The 21,258-nt window shown below is 44.3% G+C and overlaps 1 protein-coding gene across 10 annotated transcripts in view; it reads right to left on the reverse strand.

Annotated features, from left to right (window-relative positions):
• The window catches only part of LOC148032488 (uncharacterized), a 96,962-nt gene extending 77,481 nt beyond the window's left edge, over positions 1-19,481 (reverse strand). For 3 of the 10 annotated variants that reach the window (XR_015691641.1, XM_087683166.1, XM_087683168.1), the window contains exon 1: positions 19,153-19,466. Coding sequence is in view for 8 of the 10 variants with exons in the window: in XM_087683166.1 (XP_087539292.1) it covers positions 19,153-19,390 (238 nt within the window). In the remaining 2 variants the exon portion in view is untranslated. Of the gene's footprint in view, positions 1-19,152 lie in introns of all 10 variants that reach the window. The other 7 variants (XR_015691640.1, XM_087683164.1, XM_087683171.1 and 4 more) reach the window with 5 other exon arrangements.
• Positions 19,482-21,258: the final 1,777 nt, after the last annotated feature.

Consider the following 21,258-nt stretch of genomic DNA (forward strand, 5'->3'; position numbering starts at 1 on the left):
TACAAACACAACCATACGACAAATGCAAAGACTGATAAAGAAACATGGTTAAAATTAGGCTAACACAGAGACAATGAACACACAATGCTCAATGCAACAAACACACTATACTGGGTGAAATACTAAACCCACAAACTCTCGTGTCTCTACAACCGGGACTCACACACACACACACACACAGAGCAAAAGAGTGTGCAGTACTTTGACGAAATACAAATAGGAAAGAGTTGTCGCGGGCCCCCGGAATGTAGAAAAGCTATCCCAAATACATCTGTTGAAGGGGACACCAAAATGGGATGGGGGACGCCCCCTATCCCATACCTCATCCCCTTGTCACAGATGATTGATAGGGAACTTTTTTTTGGGGGGGGGGGGGGGGGGGGGGGGGGGGTGTGCTAAAATATGCATTACTTGCTGATTAGCCTCTTAAACAGCCCCAAAACACACTAAAAATGCTCTTTTAGAGTAAAACCCTAAAACGGGCAGCGGTTTGAGAGAGATCAGCGGAAACCCTAAAACGAGGAGCGGTTCAAGAGAGTTTAGTGAAAACCCTAATTTTTGGGACGCCCTTCCACATCTATAAATAGACAGGCTACCCCCATTCAGCAATCATCCTTGTTTGCAGGTTACACTAGCCCACACACCCTCTGCTGCTATTGGCACCTAGTTTCCATTCTGTAGCCTGCCTCCATCTGCTATCCAGCCATCATCGACTACAGCCACATTATCTTCAGTCTATCCATTGCTGTAGGCGACAGCTCTCAGCTACTGGTGACTGCTCCAGATTGTCCCAAACTGTTGTTCAGCCTGCTATCCGTCATCTCCAGGGGTAGATCCGAGTGTAATGACCATGCCCGATGAATTCAAAATGCGCTCATGTAGTCAAAGAGGAGATTGACAAGCTGATGAGAGCAGGATTCATTTACGAAATTGAGCACACAGACTGGGTGTTGCCCATAGCCATAGTGATGAAGAAAAACGAAAAGATTAGAGTGTGCGTCAATTACAAGAAGGTGAACGTTGCCACTAAGAGAGATAGCTACCCATTGCCGTACACCGAGCACATGCTCGAAAGAGTGGCGGACAAAGAGACCTACAGCTTTCTGGACGGCTTCTCTGGATACAATCAGGTGTAAGTGCATCCTGCCGACAGGCATAAGACTGCCTTCGCCACTGAGTGGGGCGTCTTTGCTTACATAGTCATGCCCTTTGAGTTGACTAATGCCCCAGCCACCTTTCACGCCTCATGCACCATATTTAAAGACATGCTTCGCAAGGAATTGGAAGTCTTAGTGGATGACTTGTGTGTTCACTCGACCTGGAGAGAACACTTAGACAAACTCCAAGCAATCTTTGAGCGGTGTCGCCTATATCGTCTCTCCCTGAACCCCTTAAAGTGCCAATTCTAGGTGAAACATGAATGTATCCTAGGGCACGTGGTGTCGAAGAACGGCATTGCCACTGACTTCTCGAAAGTCAGGGTTATTGTTGATCTTTCGCCCCCAATCAACTATAAGGGAGTTTAATGCTTCTTAGGCCATACGGGATACTATCGACGGTTTATGCTGAACTATGCATTGATTGCCAGACCTTTGTACAAGCTGTTGATCGTCTTCGAGTGGACTAAAGCATGCCAACGAGCGTATGAGGAATTGAAAAAGGCTCTGACTACTACACCGATTCTACAAGCCCCAAACTGGACCATTACCTTCCACGTGCATATTGATGCTTCGAAATTCGCCGTGGGGGCAATGTTGTGCCAACCTGGTGAACACAACCTCGACTATCCAGTGAGCTTTACTAGCAAACAACTCACTGAGACTAAATGAATTACTCAACGAGTGAGAGAGAGGGTTTAGCCAACATATTTGGTATAAAGAAGTTTCGGCATTATCTGTTGGCTACGCCTTTTACTTTCTTTGTGGACCATCAAGCCTTGCTATATCTAGTAAACAAACCCTGCGCTACAGGACGCACAGCTCAATGGCTCCTTTTGCTTTTAGAATTCGACTTGTCCGTGGTTGTACGGAAGGGAAAACAACACTAAATGGCTGACCACATGTCACGCATCCCCACGGGAAAGGCCATTGGACAAGGCATTGCCGATGAATTGCCAGACGCCCATCTGTTTAACCTTTCCAACGAGAGAGATTTATTCAAGGCTGATCTAACGCCATATTGGACAGATGACATTGTCCAAGTGCTGGAGCATGGACTACTTGAGCGACCGATAGAAAAAGTCCGACTTAGGCGACTTATCCTCAAAATCCAACCCTATAAGTTGATAGCAGGCCAACTATATAGGCTAGAGCAAGACAGGTTGTTGCGTAGATGCGTATGCGAGCATGAGATGCACGATGTGCTCGCAAAAGCACACAATGGAATTGTTGGAGGGCACTTTAGCGGAGACACGACAACCCACAAGGTACTGCAGTCTCAACTGTGGTGGCCCATACTTTTTCGCGACGTAGCACAATTCGTCAAGTATTGTGACGAGTGTCAGCAAAGGTCCCGATTTGCAAGGATCAAATAGAGTTGACCCCAATCATTGCACAACAACCCTTCGAAAAATGGGGAATCGACTTCATAGGACCCATTAATTCTCTCGCAACGTATTCGCAGGCTAAATATATCAGTGGCCACAGACTACCTAACGAAACGGGCAGAAGCGAGAGCAACACGAAAGAATGACGCCAGAACAATTGCCAAGTTCTTATGGGAGCAGGTAATCTCACGATTCACCTGCCCCATCAAACTAGTCAGTGACCAGAATACGCACTTCATTAATGAAGTGATAGCGCATCTTCTATCCACCTTTCTAATTATCCATCGAAAATCCTCTCCATACTACCCTCAGGCAAACGGGCAGGCAAAATCCACAAATAAGATCCTTCTAAACGTCCTGACCAAAGTAGTCTCTACTTCGCGCAGCGACTGGGATAACAAGCTGATGGCAGCCTTGTGGGCTTACCATACAGTTTATAAAACGGCTGTAGCCAGACTCCCTTTAGGTTGACCTATGGGACTGAGGCAATTCTACCAGTAGTGTTCTTCGCTCCTAGCCTAAGAATAGCGCTTCAAGAACGATGAAAGGGAAGGAGGCATGGACGCAACGCCTAGTTGAACTTGAACGCCTTCTCGGAAATTCGCCTTCTAGCCACTCATGCGCTCATATGCGAGAAGACACGGCGCAAGAGCTGGTTTGACAAGCATGTCAAGCAGTGCGACTTTGAACAAGGCGACTTAGTGCTCATGTACTCAGTTAAAGGACACAAGCAGAAAATGAAGTTTAGAGGTCTTGGGCCTTTCAAAGTTCGTGCAATCAGCAAAACTAGCAACGTTGAGCTCGAGACTCTAGACGGCGAGGGCATAGGCTTCTTCAATGGCAGTCACATTAAGAAGTATTATCCTTCCACGTATCCGCTGCATGAGCCACTAATGTTAGAACCCCCTATCAAAGTACGAGTCGCCACAATCACAAAAATTGATGATGAGGATGAGGAAGTCGTAAAATCTGCATACCTCCACATCACGGTCACTGCCAAGCAAACATGCGCTTTCAATGCCTTGATCGACGAGGGAAAAGACTTCAATGTCTTAACTCACAATCATTGGACCCAACTTGGTAAACCACCACCACAGCCCACTAGTACCAAATTAAGCCCATATGGGGGCCGCTCAGACGCACTTCTCGGTAAGTGCAGGGCCGCTGTTGCTATCGAGTCTCAGATTGTATCAATGATCTTTTACGTGTTGCCAAACACAAGACGCAAGCACAGAGTCGCTGCTAGGGCGAACCTTCAAGAAGCAAACTCACTACAATATCAATTATGAGTCGCAACGCATCCACCTCGCCATAGGCAACGTCTGCATTGTTACAGCCTTCAGTAAGGGCTGCATGACCTCATCAAAGTCCGCAAGGCCACCAGTAGAAATACTCGTAGCCAAGTCTACAGAGGGGGGTAGTGCTCGGCCACCATCCACCGAATGTCACGAGCCGCCGCTCACAGCAACAAAAGCTAAGGCCCAACAACCTAAGTTTCAATGGAAGCCTAAACAACCGCAACCGCCGCCTAGGAGTAGACGCTCACGTCCTCGTAACAAAAGAAACTCTAAACCTAGGAGACCGAGACGTAGTTACAGAAATCGAAGCATGATCAAGCCAAGATGGGTTCCTAAAGCCCCCTTGCACGTGCAAGGCTACTATGAGGGAAATGCCTGGATATAGATTTCTAAGGCCCGAATGGCCCAAGGCACTACTCACACGCCGCCCTCAAGCTTGATCACCCCGAGCCCCATAGAACCTCAGAACCAAAAGCCGCATCGCTTCCAGGACTCGCCTCCTACAAGCTCACCCACGCATAAGCCCAAAAGAGTTGAGCAAGCCTATCGGCCCAAACCACAAACGCCTTTTCACACTTCAACCCCTGCTAGTGCCGATAAGACTTACCAAACCCAATCCGAGTGTAGATGCCCATCTTAGCAACTACTACTCCGACGCTCATCCACAAGGCTCAATCACCGCTTCATGGGCAACTGCCACCATCTGCCCCCAAGCCTTCTAGCCCCATCAAACCCCAGCCACCTCTGCAGGCCTTAAACCCTCCTACGAGTGGAAATCATTCTTAACTCTGGCCACAGACCTAGCTGAAGACACAGGGGATGACGTTATTGCTTGTCTTAGACACTTAGATGCCACGTTCATGTCGCTGATTCTAAGTTATGACCGCTTGGACTTAGGCCTGTGTTGCAAGAGCCTTTAGCAACTGAAGTTCGCACGATGCCTTGTTCCTGGGAAACATTTGAATTCGCATTTGTCAAAACACCCCACTCAGCTACCGAGTCGCTACGCACTGAGATATCAAGAGAACAAGCCATCAAATAGCTCCTCATTATGTCCTACGATAAGCACGTGACTTCTTCCATCACTGACAAAGAAGTCGAGGATTTGAAAGCGTTAGCTGACACCGAATCCCCATTTTCACGAAACTGGTACACTCTGCGATTGCAGTGGAAACTCGAAGGATGTCAAATCGTGACCAACGCTGAGCAGCGCCGCGCAATCAAGACATCGGAGTATGACCCAACCTATGTCGCACCCACCTCATATAGAGTGTTAACCACTCTTTGTGGCCGACCCATGGAAGAGCACGTCAAAGGACACTCATATCTTGATCGTCTCTTGACTGAAGAAGAGCTGCACATCGCTAGCCATGTCGATTCCGGCAATTTCCTAACGGATGTCCTCACTTACATCACACACGTAAGTATCCGACCCTTTGATCTGGACCGCGAGGCTCAACTGGAGTATAACCCAGAATTCTATACTTGGCTGATGCGCAAATAACCCTTATATCTGAATGCTAAATGCCCTTGACCTCCTAACCTTCAATCCTAGAAAGGATTTTTCTCAATCTGGAAAGGGAGGGGATAAGATAAATCAAATTAAAACCAATCAAGATGAAGCAAATGCATAAACACATAAGAAACTGGTGATGTAGGAGGAATGTCACAAAAGCTTTGAAATAAAAGGCAAAAAGTCTAAAGGGAATAATCTATGTTGGATCTTAATGTTTTCATTCAACAAATATAAAGTTTTTCTTTTCAATAAATTATTATTTTTAAAAGCACTAATGGGAATTATGGTTCATGACAGGAACGAAAGATGTCACAACAAGACCGTGCCTATCGGCTTCCCTTCACGGAAAAGGAGAGAACACAGTACAGCATCTCCTTGGAAAGTCGTGCCTACAACCAACTAAAATTTCGAACCATCCATAATATCAAGGAAGTAGTGGCCAAGGAGGAAGCAGCCAAGAGAGCCGTAGAGCAGTACAACCTCGCTAAGTACCTCGAGAAGTTCGCACAAGAGCCTGACCACACAAAGTGTGTGGAATTCCTCAAAACTTACAACCCAGATCACGAATGTGGAACTGTAACAGTGGGAAGGGAGGAAAAGGCCACACAGGTACAGGTACCCTTGAACCCAACCTTGGTGGAGAAGGCACTGGGGTTAGAGCCTAAGGTGGAGAAGAAGCAGAAAAGAGACGTCTATGCCATACTTAAGATGAAGAGGAAAGAGGTACTGACCAACGACAGCATCAGCATCCAGGATATCCCTGATGCTGAAGCCCGCATGCAGGCAAAACTGATGCACTCACTGTTCTCTAGCCAGCGCTACAATTCTCTTATGCACCGGATCAACGTATCTATGCTGAAGAACGTGGCAGCTCGCACCTTGCATGAGGTTGACTGGAATGGCTATGTGCGCAAGACCATAGACCAGGCAACAAAAGCACTAGCCTTGGGGAGCAAGCCAGCAAGCGGGGCGTCCCCAGCCTCCAAAAGCACTGAGAGAAAGAAAGCCTCATCCAAAGCCTCTTTCATCGGCTATGGAAGCGTTTTGACTGCCCTCATCCAGGAGGCAATAAAAGAGGCACAGGATGCAGAGGAAGGAGAAGGAGAAACACCTGACAGATCGCCCCCTCACCAGGACCAAGAGTTGTCTAGCGACAGGACCGAAAGTGACGAAGAAGAGAGAGAACAGAAGAAACAGTCAAGCAAAAAGCAAGCAAAGAAACCTAAGAAGAGGACGACACAAAAGAAGAAGCAGGACGAAGGCCGCAAAAAGGAGAAGGAGGACTTAGAGAGAGCAAAAAGAAAATCCCTCAAAGAGGCGGAAGAGAGGGAGAAGAAGAAGAAACAGAAATCAGAAAAGTCAAAGGAAGAAGCCAAGAAAGCCAAGAAGGTGTCAAAACAAGAGGCCGAAGAGAAGAAGAAGAAAGAAAAAGAAGAAGCAGATAAATTGGAGGAAGAATCTAGAAAAGCAAAAGAAGAGAGGGAGAGAAGGGCTGCTGAGGAAGAGGAGGAGCCGAGAAGGAAGGAGAAGGAAGACATGGCCGAAGCCACACGTCGGTCTATAGAGCAACAAAGTAGGGCAGATGACCTAGGAGCTCAAAGTCCGCCCCAAGAGGAGGGACCAGGCTCAAGCACTCAGGTGCCGGAGATCATACCGCCAGCCATCACTGAAGGCAAGGATAAAGTCCCCCATCCATCCTATCCTAACCCTCCTAGTGTCTACCATCGAAGCAACCACCCTCACCCCAAGCATCCCCACTGGTGCCGACGTCTCAAACTTTGTGGCCTGGAAAATATTTCATCAATAAAGAATTAGCCCAAGGAAAGAGCATGGAAACCACAGTCACGGGGCAGAAGAGGCCGGCCACAGACGCTGAATCTAGACAAGATCCAAAACGCCAGAAAGTGAAGGCCTCAACCACTCCGATCCACACGATGATGACGCCACCAGCTAACTATAACGAATACGTTGCTGAATTGCTCTCTCAACTAGAGAAAGCTAAAGAGAGGAAGATAGCTGCGGCTGAGTTAGCTGCGGAAAAAGAGTCGGTAGCTGCTTTTCAGCTTGAAAACCCGACAGATAGCCATACAACAAAAGGAGATCTTTGATCTTAAACACAAGCTGAAGGCAAAGGACCACAGGGAGGAAAGCTAGAGGCAGCGGTTGGAAGATGAGAATCGGTAAAAATGCAGAGGGAGTATAAACTCTTGATCATGCAACATGAAGAGCTAACCGCAAAGACTGATCAGATCGAACGAGGCATGGAGGAGTTTGCCACCAAAGAAGAGGAAAGGAAGCAAGAGGAAGAACCACATCACAAGGAGATGGAGACCATGACTGAGAAGCTGAACTTAGAAAGAAAAGAGCAAGAGAAAATGAGCAAAGAATTAAAAGATCACGAGCAACGACTCATAGCTATGGTACAAAGGTAGGGGAAAGGCATGGAGAAAATGAAAAAGAGAGCTGAAGAATGGGAGGAACAGAATGAAAGGAGGATGAAGACCTTGGCACGTCGCCTTGGCTCTCGTGGAAAAAGAGAAAACCCTCGCAGAGAGCAGAGCAGAGGCCGCCCAAGTAGCCTTCAACACTCAACAGAAAGCCTTCTTGAATACACTAATGGATACCACCCACTCAAAGGAAGGGGAGTCCCTCAAGATGGCAAAGAAGAAACTAAGCATAGCCCACAGGGCCCTGTAAGCAGGACTGCACATGCCACCCCAACCCGATGTCGTGGGGCTGAGCCTTGATGATCAATGGAAGTACTTATTGATGGCCGGCCTAACCCCCCAAGAGGTCGATGTACTAGGCTTTGAAGAGGAAACACAGCAAGCAGACCAACAGAGGAATGAAGCTGAACTCCAATTTGATATGGGCATATTTAAAGAAAAGGTGATCCCACAACCCCCCTCGCCACATTCCCAAGAGCAGCCATCAATTGACACATCTGCGGAAAGACAAGCCGCCCTCAAGGAAAGGAGAAAGAAACTAGTGCAAGAAACCAAGAAACAAATGAGAGCCAAGCCGGTCGTACAACCATCCGCACCCCTACCACCATGCCCAGATGACCTCCCAGCAGGTTTCCATGCTGAATTAATAGTTTGGGAGCGACAGGAAAGGGACAAAAAACCCTTCTCATTTAGCTTCCTTCTGCCCAACAACCTGAGAAGAGTCATGCCACTTAAAGTAGTGGAGGAAGTGATTGCAATTGGAAGCCGACTAGGCCAGCAATGGCTGGAAGAGAGACAAAAGAATCCCACTCTCTGGGGGACCGAAGAGGCAGACTTTTGGCAAAATAAGGTCTTTGAAGTGCCACATTCTGTACAAGGCTATAATTGCCAGTCCATGTGCAGGAGACGGGTGTGTGACATTAGCATGCTCGCCTAGATGGCCTTTTGCAACATCTTACCCTACGAGAGGAACAACCCTACATTTATGGTGTACCCTCGTAGGGTAGAAGTGGATTTTGACGCTACCCTCCATGGACGCTATGACTTCCCCATTATCCATAATCCTAACTATGCCTCTTTTGAACAAGCTCCCACCTTTACCTTTGAAAGCCTAGACGTTTCCATGACCCGCTTCCTCACCGACTTTTCCTCTTGCCCCGATCTAGCCTTCATAACCACCTGTAACTACCTTAGGCTTCTTAAACTCTTACTTATGCAGGACCTTACCCCACAAGAACGTGGCCTCCCACCCCTCTTTTTTTATCCTAACCCCATCGATAGCTGCACCATGATGCGCTTGATGATGAAAGCTAGCCTTCTACCCTCTTTTTGCCTAGCTTTTCTTGAAGATATGAACAATAGACCCGATATAACCACCCCTTCCTCTCTACCACTTCACTCCATGTTCACATGAATCTCAAGGGATACATGCAAAGCTGGCAGTTTTTTAGCAAATCTATCTGGCCTCCTTCTCCATCTCACTCTGAGGATAAAAGTTAGAAACTGGCTGTCATCCTGGCTTAATAAGAAAAAAAATAAAAAAATAAGAAAATAAAAATAAAAGAACGAAAGGAAGGCAAGAAAACACATCACAAAAAGAAAAAGACATGGAAAGAAAGACTCACATGAAGACACAACCAGGACCACACAGGACACGATCACTGCACCTAGGGATCCTCAAGTTAGGCGTATCCGGCGGCTTCGGTCAGCCGGCTCCACTCCTAACCCCCTAGCCCCTTTTTGACCCCCCACTTCACGCTTAGGGCACATCAAGGGCAGAACATACCTAGGGAGGTAACACTCGCCTATGGTTAGACCTGTCACCCTATGCTACACACACCTCACCTCCCTACCGCACGAACGAGGTCCTCAAGTGTGAAACATCACCCAGGCTTGCCTGTGGTTAAACCCAGCTCCCCGTTCCACCAGCATGAGCACAATGCACCACACAGTAAGGTAGACACTCCCCTTAGGTAAAGCACCGCACCTTCTCCTTTCAGGTACTACAAAATGCAACAAACCATCAACTTCGGAGGACCCATCATCCACTTGACATCTAATTGGCTTCTCCGTCAACCATCATTGCCAAAGCTTCCAAAGCATCTGAGTCCACATGTGGCCCTACCATCACCTGGCCAATAGCTTGTCAATACCCTTTCCCAACAAACAGCTAGAAGTGCCATGGGACTGGCACCTGTCTCGGAGAGGGGTAATGTTAACCTCAATTCGAGATGGCGAAAAAATGAAGAAAAAAGCGGAAAAAGAATGAAAAAATAGCAAAGGCATAGAGGCCACCCCTAAAGCTAAGCTAAGGCAAAAAGCGCAATTTTAAATGAAAGGCGTCTCAAAAAACTCTAAAAACTCTTATAAAAGAGCCCTAGGCTCCCTCCTGTGCCATTTGTAAAAGAATAGACGGGTATAGACTTAGGGCATTAAGCAAGAAGAGGGAATTAGAAAAAGGGACCTTACCACAATGGTCGGTCATGTAAAAAGGGACGGGTGCCCATGGGATTTTAGGGCTTGTATATGAAGTTCATAAAGTAAATGGAAGCTCATTCTTTGGTGTGTGGCTAACAAGAGTCCTCTCTTCTTCTCTTCACCTTGCTTATGTGTGTACTCTTGAGAGAGGGAGTGTGAGTATGAGGAAGTGAGTGAGTCTGTGGGAGTGAGGGATCAAGAAGGTGAAGCTCTTCACCATCTCCTCTTCTCTCTTCTTCTCTCTTCTCTTCTCTTCTCTTTTCTCACGCGCGTGGCTACGATGGATGGAGCTTGGAGATGGAGGAGGCTTGAGAATGCTTGAGCTAGCATCTAGGATCGTGGAGCTACCGGCGTATACGAGAGAGGAGGCAACTCATTTCGGCATCAAGGTAAGCTCACTACACCCCGAGAGGATCAACGACGCGTCGGCTAGATGAGAGATAGCCATGAGAGCTCGCTTGAAACGCTTGAAACAATAAGCGGTCTGTGGGTCTTGGCGGTTGAGCGTGAGCTCCCACTACATACACCAAGGGTACTTATGGAGCAAAAGGCCGTGGTTGAGGGCTCAGCACCAACAACAAGGATCGGATTATATGTCATTACTGTGGCAAGACTCACCATACAGCCAGTGAATGTTTCCACAAGAAAAGAGCATAGCAAATGCAGAATGATCACCACCAAAATCAGTTTATGAATGAAGAAGAAGAAAAAGATGCTTCTGCTACCATCAACAACTCTGACAGATTATTCTAAGAATTTTCATTGTATCTTTCATATGTTTTTTCCATACTAGATCTCTATTTTTCCCTTAGTAGATTTGCTTTGTAAAAACCCTTGCCAAAGATGTAAAGTTTCAAGCTTTAACCTAACTAGGCTGCCTATGACCTGGTTTCCCAGGGCCATATCACCATGTAGGGGGGGCAAAAGCCAATAAGTGTAGGGACTCATCATTTGAGGGGGGGATGTTGAGAAATGATAAATGATGTATACTCCACAAAGAGATGTCCTAAATCCCATATGCACAGTGAGGAGAGTGGAACAACCCAACTTCTATAAAGCATTATACTTTACTATCACTTTCATAATGATGAATGCAATATCATGATGCTTTCCTCTTTCAGTTAGTATCATTGTCATTATCAGTCCAATACATAAGATTGTCCTTATGAGTCCAAGCTTCCATCTTGGAACCTAATTCACTTGTGTAACAATTGTCTACTCATTATCCATGTCAACATAAATTTAGTCAGCTTCCAATCTCCATAGCTCCTGCCATGCACTAGATCCAACATTTTAACATGTCCCTCAACTTGGGATGAGCTTGTCCGTTCAACAGCTTTGCCAGTTGGGGTGAGCAATTTTCTTTAAAGCGACCACAGTCAAGGTCCTAGACTCTCAGACTGGTTTAGTGATTGGTCGCGACAAGCCATAATCTAATGGCCTTTACCACATGACCCACTTTCTCACCGAGCCAACTACGAATGATTCGGAGTTCCATCGGTTCCCACCTTTGGCCACTACACGAAAGCCCACGGACTTTGAGCATCTTTGGCATTTTTGCTTAGGACATCTTGGCTATGACTCTCTTTATGACCTGTCACGTCAAGGGATGGTTAAGGGCCTTCCACACCTAAAACTATCTCAAGAGGTCTATAAATTATGTCAACTAGGTAAGCAACATTGCCCTTTCCTCACAGTAGTCTATCACTTAAGCTGCGGAACCTCTTAGGCTCATTCATGTTGATCTTTGTGATTCCACATCCACTGCTGACTTAAATGGTGCACTGTACTTCTTTTTTATAGTGGATGATTTCTCTAGATATATGTGGGTGTACTTCCTCAAGCACAAGTCCGATGTCTTTACTTATTTCAGTGCTTGGGTGCTGTTGGTTCATAACCAGACTGGTCATCGTGTGAGTACTATGAGGAGTGATTTTGGTAGCAAGTTTACCTCCCATGAGTTTTTTGAGTTTCTATAAGAGCAAGGTATTGCACGCCAACTCATCTCTACCAGCTCCCCTGCACAAAATGGAGTTGTAGAGCATAGGAACCAAGCTGTCCTAAATATGGCACGCTCTATGTTGTTCACAACAAAGCTCCCTAAGCACCTTTGGGTCGAATTAACACTTCAGTGTACATCCTCCGACTACGATGATCCCTAAAAAGACTCCGTACGAGGCATTCTTTGGCTCTCGGCCTATTATTTCTCACTTCAGAGTTTTCGGTAGTCATGCTTATATGCACACTCCTGATAACAAGACAGGAACGCTCACCCCTCGAGCTCATCTCTTGATTTTTGTGGGCTGTTCTCTAGATTCCAGTATCCCTTTGCACAAGGATACCTCAGATCAGCCTTTTGATGCTTCATTCTCTTGTGGGGGAAATTACTTTGGTTGATTCATACTAGGCCAGATCTTGCATTCTCAATTAGTTTTCTTAGTCAGTATTTTAATGCACCTAGAATGTCTCGTTGGACTACTTGTCTTTAGGCTAGATCTTGCATTCTCAATTAGTTTTCTTAGTTAATATTTTAATGCACCTAGAATGTCTCGTTGGACTACTTGTCTTTAGGCCAAATCTTGCATTCTCAATTAGTTTTCTTAGTCAGTATTTTAATGCACCTAGAATGTCTCAATGGACTACTTGTCTTCGAATGTTGAGATATTTAAGATGTACCTATAGTTTTGGACTAACTTATGGTCATGGTTTATACTTGCACGGGTACACTGATTTTGGCTAGACAAGAGATCCTGACACCCGGCATTCTCATGGAGGCTACCTCTACACCTTGGGCACGGCACCCATCTCTTGGGCCAACTGTAAGAGACAGTTGCAGCTTCCACAGCCAAGGCAAAGTATTGGGCTCTCTTTGATGGCACTATGAAGGCCATCTATCTGAGGAACTTGCTGGCTGCACTTCAATTCCCTTATGATTCACCTACACTTGTCCACTGTGGCAACCAGAGTGTCATTCCCCTTGTGGGCAATCCTATCATCTCCCCTCGGACATGGCACGTGGCGGTTCATTACCATTTCACCAGAGAGCACTTTGAGCTAGGCACCATTTGCCTAGAGTTTGTGCCATCAAGTGACAATTTTGCAAATATTTTGTCCAAGGCCATCAACCGGCCGGTTCTACAGTATCTTTTACCACAGATCGGCTTGGGTACACCCTCCTCTACTTCTTCCTATTACAGGGAGAGGATGTTTCTCTCTTATTTCTCCTTCCAGTTTGAGAGGGGGCAGCTTTCTTCTCTTGATAGTGACAGTGATGATATTTACATCTTTTTTTACTTTTAAACATTTCTTTATTATGTATTATCTATTGTGGACATTTGTAACTTCTTCCACACTATCCAGATGACATGATTGTAAAAGAGTACTTGGGCAAGTGAGCAATTCTTGTACGAGGGTACTATCCAAGTGACACCATTGCATTGCATTCTACATGAGCATGAATATTTGCATCCTCCTTTACATTACCCCATGCATCGGCATTCTGTTCATGTAAATATGCATCTGTGCGTATTTATCCCTTTTCGGTCACCCTTGGAGCGGTCAACTCTAGATCCACCATAATTGTGGCATTGCACATGGCAGTCTTCGAAGACACTCTTTCCCTATGCTTGCATGCTAGCTTTGCTTGTCTTGCTTGCTTACTCATCTTGCCTTTCTTTCCACATATTCTCCATATGATTTACACACATACACACCCTTAGGTATCCCAAAATACTTATCCTAGTATGTGGGATTGTTTTGCTTGTTGTATAAAGGTCATGGGGCAATCCATCCTTATTTTTCCTATACTTCGGGGCACAGTGACTCAATAGGATGAAAACCGATTCAAAACCCTCACTTAATGCTAACTCTTTTGAAAAAAATATATATACTAATCTTTTAAAAAAACCAAAAAGTCCATTGTAAGATAACCATCGCCTCAATAGTCTTGGTAGGTCACTGGGCAACCAACGTGCTGTTGGACTGTGAGGCCACAGCTCAACTAGTTTGAGTTCGAACAGGAGCGTATGAGTATGACTGCTGGAGAGTGTGTGTACAGAATGAAAGTACAAGAAGATAAGAGTACCAACAATGTGTTGGTACACAAAGAATAAAATGTATTTATACTTAGGGCACGTAAAGGGTGTGTTCACATGTACAATGTGCGTGTACTATATACACGGAGGTTACTGGGCCTTTATATCCCAACAACCTCCCACTTAAAGGTCCGATATGAACCTCTAGCTAACCAACTCCCACTAGTCGAATGCAATGCTTGTGTTGAGCTCTGCTTAGACTTTTAGTGAGAATATCTACAGGGTTATCTTGTGTTTTAATCTTGGTCAATGTGATTTGACCATCTTCCAGAATCTATCTGATGAAGTGATATCGCACATCTATATGCTTTGTGTGTGAATGATACATGGCATTCTTAGCCAGATACACTGCACTCTGGCTATCACATCCAAAACTACAGTACCCATAGACATGCTGAGATCATCTGCAAGTTTGCTCAACCATATAGCTTCCTTAGAAGCTTCAGTAGCTAATATGTATTCAGCTTCAGTGGTACTTGGTGCAACAATGTTTTGCAACTTGGAACACCAAGAAACAGCCCCACCAGCAACTATAAAGACATACTTGCTGGTGGACCTAGGAGTGTCCAAGTCACCTACCATGTCAGCATCACAATAACCCTGCAAACTAAGTGCACCCTACCCATAGCAAATACTTTTTCTTTGTGTACCCTTAAGGTATCGAAGAATACACTTGACAGCCTCCCAATGTGCTTTGCCAGGATTTGACATAAACCTGCTAACAACTCCCACTGCATGAGCAATGTCTGGACGAGTAGGAACCATAGCATACATAAGAGAGCCACAAGCTGATGCATAAGGAACTCCCTTCATAGCATTTGCTTCCACGTCATCTTTCGGGCTATTGGCTTTGCTAAGCTTGAGATAAGGAGGTAAGGGTACCCCAAAAGGCTTCAGCCATGTTAAACCTATCCACTACCTTTCCAATGTACTTTTCTTGAGATAAAAACAGCAATTTCTGCATTCTATCTCTACGAATCCTCATGCCCAAAATATGCTCTGCATTCCCCAAATCTTTCATGGAGAAAGCTGATTTTAGCTGATTTTTTAGAGCATCCAAGCTAGTTTTTCTTTTCCCAGCTAGTAACATATCATCCACATACAAAACAAGTATTATGGGGCTGCCATCTGTATCCTTTTTCATGTACAAGCAATGATCTGCATGGCTGTGTGTAAACTCATGAGATAGCATAAAAGTATCAAACTTTTTGTACCATTGCCATGGTGCTTGCTTCAGCCCATACAAGCTGCGTTTTAGCTTACACACCATCTGTTCTTTTCAGGAACTACAAAGCCCTCGAACTGTTTCATGTAGATTTCCTCATCAATGTCGCCATGCAAGAAAGCTGTTTTTACATCCATTTGATACAGCTCTAAATCCAAAAAAGCAGTAAGAGCAAAAAGCACACGTAAAGTGATCATCTTTACAACAGGTGAGAAGACCTCTTGGAAGTCAATTCCTTCCTTTTGTGCATAACCTTTGGCAACAAGCCTTGCCTTGTACTTGGGTTTCCCATCAACTATCTTGACTTTGTACACCCATTTGTTTGGAAGTGGCTTCCTTCCCTTTGGTAATGACACAAGATCCCAAGTATCATTTGCATATAGAGATTTAATCTCTTCCTGCATAGCTAGCTCCCACTTACTGCTGAACTCACATGACTTGGTCTCTTTGTATGTAAGAGGCTCACCCTCATCTGTAAGCATCACATAATGCAAGGAGGGGTCAAACCTATGTGGTTGCCTTCTTACGCGCATAGACATGCGTACCCAATGATCAACATTGTCAGGAATTGGGTCTACATCAGGAGGTATATTATTTTCAGCATTCATTTGCTGCTATAATCCATTTTCAGCATGTTGTTCATGCTGTACAGCACCTTCATTTTCATTTCCAGCACTTGCATTTTCATAATCAGCAAACCTATCTTGCTGTCCATGACCTCCTTGTGCTTCTATTTGCTGTCCATCATCATCTGACTCAAAAGTAACCAGCTGATCATCAGTTTCAGCCTGTGGTACAGCACCTTGAGGCTCATTTTCTGAAGTTATGGGTGGCTGTAAACTCTGAAATTTCACCTTTTTCAGATCTTCATTAGAGGCTAAAGAGCCTTTCAGCAATTTTGCCTCATTAAACACAACATTATGGTTGCGAATAATTTTCTTGGACTGAGGTAACCACACTCTGTAGCCAAATTCACCCTCATCACCATAGCCCATGAAAATGCCTTTGGTGGATTTTGGGTCAAGTTTATTCCTCAGCTTATCCCTAACATGTACAAAAGCATCACATCCAAATATACGTAGATGGTCATATAAGGCCGATTTGCCTGACCAAACCTCCTCAGGGATGCCATTATTTAAGGACCTATTTGGAGAGCGGTTGCAAATGTGAATCGCGGTTTTGAGTGCCTCTCCCCAAAATGCATGAGGGAGATTGGCACTGGACAGCATGCACTGCACTCCTTCACATAAAGTCCTGTTATATCTTTCAGCCACCCCATTTGACGAAGGACTGTAAGGGGTTGTAAGCTCCCTCTTAATACCATGTAAGTCACAAAATGACTTAAATTCAGCCAATGTGAACTCACCCCCATTATCAGTTCTCAAGCATTTCATCTTTCTATCTATCTGAGTGGTCACAAATGCATGAAAAGTTTTAAAAACAGCAAACACTTCACTTTTCAACAAGTACACCCAAATCTTCTTGGAACAATCATCAATAAAGGAGACAAAATATGCAGCACCACCTAATGATTTCACGGGCATACTACATACATCAGAATGCACTAAGTCCAAGACATTGGACTTACGAGAGACACCAAAGTAAAAGGAATTTTTTATTTGCTTTCCAAACTGACACTCATTACAAAAATCAAGTTTAGAGCCTTTTCCATCAACCCTCTTCAGAGAGGTAAGAACATCAAGTCCTTTTTGGCTCATATGGCCCAATCTCTTATTCCATAACTCCAAGTGGCTGCAAATTTCAGCAACTGCAAGAAACTTGCCATTCAAGGCTTTACAATGCAAACAATACAATGTGCCCTTCTTGGTTCCTTTTGCAATCAGCATGGAACCCTTTTTGTTTTCGTCACAACAAGTACCAAGTACCTTAACTTGCTACAAATACCAACTATCCATTTCATCCATCATTGCAAAACCCATCATTTGCTTCCAATAAGTCTCATACCGCCTGACTCCAACAAGGAGAAGGTCAAGATATGAGATGCCTCTGAAGCATGACAATGGATTTTTCTAGTCTTAACCCTCCCTGACATTGAACACTTTCCAGCAACATATGGCTCTAGTACCACCAACTCTAGTACCACCAATTAAGCCCTTCTTGGATCAGTCTGCAAGACCCTAAGAAGACAACAAACAGACTTAAAGCTCAAAATATAGAGGGACTTGCATCTAGCTTGCTCACAACCATAGAGCCTCTTTGGCTCATCCCCAAACCTAGAGCTAGCACCTATGCCTAGACCTCAGCCTTCAAGCCTCAAGAGCTCCCACATCACCTTAGATGTATTTGCCGACCTATCTAGATTTTGGGAGTTGTAGCTTAAGAGGAAGGAGTCATCCCCTACACTTAATAATCTCAAGAGTCCTATCCATAGGCCTCCTTAAATTCCTGGTCTTGCCTCCTAACTTTTGCACACCATCACAAAATTTCATTGGCACTTGCCACTCAATTGGCTTCCCAACTGCTGACTTGAGTAGATGACCAATCACACTTAGGTTAACCTGACTCTAAGGTGTGAAGATATAGATAAACAGTGATAATATTTACAAATGACCAAAACAGTTTTTGGTGTAGCAATGCTCATCCACCATGACTTGCAAGTGCAAATTCCTTTTGTTGACAGGCACGATCAACTTGATGGTAACTTTATCCTTTCGATATATGGAGGAATTTACTTTTGGTCAAAAAGGCCATAGTGACCATTAGAATTCATGGGTTTTTTTAGTGGAGACCTCATTAATCCTCCACCCATGGTAATAAGGCTGCCCATAGGTTGCAATTTAAGATTGAAACTAGTAAAGGGAGCACATGTTAATGCAGTTAGACGCATGTGTGTTGTGGTTTGTGGAGGTGATTGATGTCAAATCTTATGGGCACTTAAGACCAGATTATCCTGTTGGTATTTGTCACTGAAACTGTCCACCTTCCTTTCGCACTCCTGTGCCTCCGCAGCTCGCAACACAGAGACGATGGACACAAACAACTTTAAATCTTGTCTTGGCTGTAATGTCCTTTTAAAAAAAGTTTGGATAGAGATACTATTTGAAAGCTGCAGTCTCTTAGAAGTTCATGGGCTACTAATTGTGGTTTGAAGGCGGTTTTTCTAAATGATTTTGATGTATTCGGATCCAAAGCCATGTTTGATGCAGGGGCCGAGGATTTTAGTTGAGCTTGGAAACCCAAAGAAGCGAAACGCTATCTATAAGGTCACGTTACCTTTTGAAGGTACCATGATGGGTACAGGATTAAGAAGACTCTAGTTTCAGTCGATAGCAAGGAGCTGAATAGATTTCAGGAGTTAACGTCTGATCGTGTTGCCTATCGATGGCTCAGCCTTCAGCTTGCCTGCCCTCTCCAAACCTTGTCTCCTGCAATTTCCACCGAGTACAACACTAACCGTTATATTTTTTACTGTCGACCCACGTGTCATCCGATCATGTCTCTTCTCTTGTACAACGAGATGGAAGCTCGTCTTAATTTATATGTTCCTGAAGACATTATGAAAGCGAAGACAGAGAAACGTTCAGTTGCCTGCTGAAGAGGATCCATCGGTGGTCGCATGATCACGAGAGAGCGCTCTCGCAGTGGAGAAGGGGAGCCTGGTCGCCAGGTATGCTCGAGGCAGGGCCACAGCGGCTGCAATGCCACCATTCGTCAGCATCCAGCCGGCCATCGTACGTGCAGACACGCCCCCGACAGAAAAAGCCCCTGCACAAGCGTGGTTGGCGTGTGTCCCTCCTGTATCGAAAGAGAAACAATTGGTGTGCATTCTTCAAGGACACCCAAGAGCGTTTAGAGTAGCCCTTCCTTGCATTGTGTGAGAAGCCAAGTTCGGTTCCTAGGATAGGACCGATGGATTCAAGCTCCACTCGTAAAGGGCATTGTGAGGATAGCTAATAACACATAGAAGTGGCATTGTGGGCATTGTGAGGATAGCTAATAACACGTAGAAGTGGCATTGCATTAAAAAGTACTAGGCGCTCCACGCCTAGACTCCCTAAATTGTCCACCTCTATTCTTAGTACACCTCCTCTTTCTAGCCTCAAACTTGTCATAGCTTTTTGTAAATCTTCAAATGAAAGAGATGCATCATTGAGACAATATGGTTCTAGTAACATCATATGAAGTCTTTCATCAGAGTCGATGTAGTCGAAGGCTTCGATATGATTATCATTATCAACAGTATTCTAATTTTCAATGTTCAAATTTTGTAAAGCTCGGTGGATCATAATCTAATCTGTTATAAGTAGGGTATCCCATTATGCGAGGATGATATGGCATGTAGTTAGGAATATACTCCTTGACAATAGTTGAGGTGAGGATAGTTTTTTCAAACTTACATATTTTATCATAATTTGGATTATATGGATATGGGTATTCATATTCATCACCATAGTAATCCCAACTAGAATCATCATAGTCATTAGGATTGGTTTTGTTTTGGATATCATCATTACAATATTTCCAATTAGAATCATCATTCCATTGAGCACAGACATCACATATATGTTTTTCTCTAGTTTAATACCATTGGGAGCTTTGTGCAAGTTGGTAGTTACTCTTTTATAGCTGGCTATCAATGGGATCATCCAAGGATTTTTCTTCAATAATAGTATAGCTCAATTCAGGATTAGAGACTTTTGGATCTGATTGGGCGTCAAGCAAATCATCTCTGCGGATATTTTCCCATTTTATATTTTCCAATGAAGAATATCATTTTTACATGTTTATTCTCGATAGTTAACCCAATCTTCACAACAAAAACCCTTTGCATCCTCTCTTAGAGTGGTTTTCCTAACTCAAACTGGATCTAATGGATCTGAAGAAGGAAAGTAAGGATGGGATAGGATCTCACCATCTGACCTTGATATAGCATTATGATTTTTCTTCTTCTCAATAAGTTTTCGATTTGGCCTTCAAGGACCGGTTTGTTTATGTGAAGAGAACCCAAAGTTGCTTCAATGTAGTCTTCAGTTTTTGGTGCATAGTCAGCTAATCTTGTAGGCTTTGAGACCTTGATGCTGGGTTGTGGATAGTTGTGCATCCATGCTTCATTATCAGCATCAATTCTTCCTAAATCAATAGGAGACCAATTGATCGTTTAGAGGAACTTTCTTATTTGATCCTACTAGTTCTTTACCTTTTCCTTTCTTCTTTGGATAAGAAGAATTCATCATGTAAAGTATTTCATTAGGGGCATTCTCTAGGAGGCCTTTTAACTTGTTAGAAGAACTTGACATGAAAGAAACAAGAGGTGATAGTTTTTTTTATTCTTCCAAAATAGGAGGTTCAAATCTATTAATAAGATCAAGAGATTCGAAATCCTTTGGTGGTTTAGATCCTTTGATGCCTTTTGCTTTCTCCCCCATCTCATCATGAGACTCTTTTTCATTGACTAATTTTGAAAAAGACTCTTGAGATAGAGATGTACATTTTTCTGCATCTACTTTAGAGGTATCAGCTTTCTTTTATTTTTTTGGTATGACCAAAGTTTCTTTCGAAATAGCTATTATCATACCAAGAGGGGGTGGATTTTTCTCAATAAATTCTATAGCATGGGTGTGTTGAGACCAATGATCATTGGTAGAAATTATTGGTCCTTCTTTCCATACCTTGATCCAAGCATGATCTTGCTCT

Source organism: Lygodium microphyllum, chromosome 8, assembly GCF_053477565.2.
Source record: "Lygodium microphyllum isolate KBCC chromosome 8, Lygodium_microphyllum_v1.1.10, whole genome shotgun sequence".
In the NCBI taxonomy this organism is placed as follows: domain Eukaryota; kingdom Viridiplantae; phylum Streptophyta; class Polypodiopsida; order Schizaeales; family Lygodiaceae; genus Lygodium; species Lygodium microphyllum.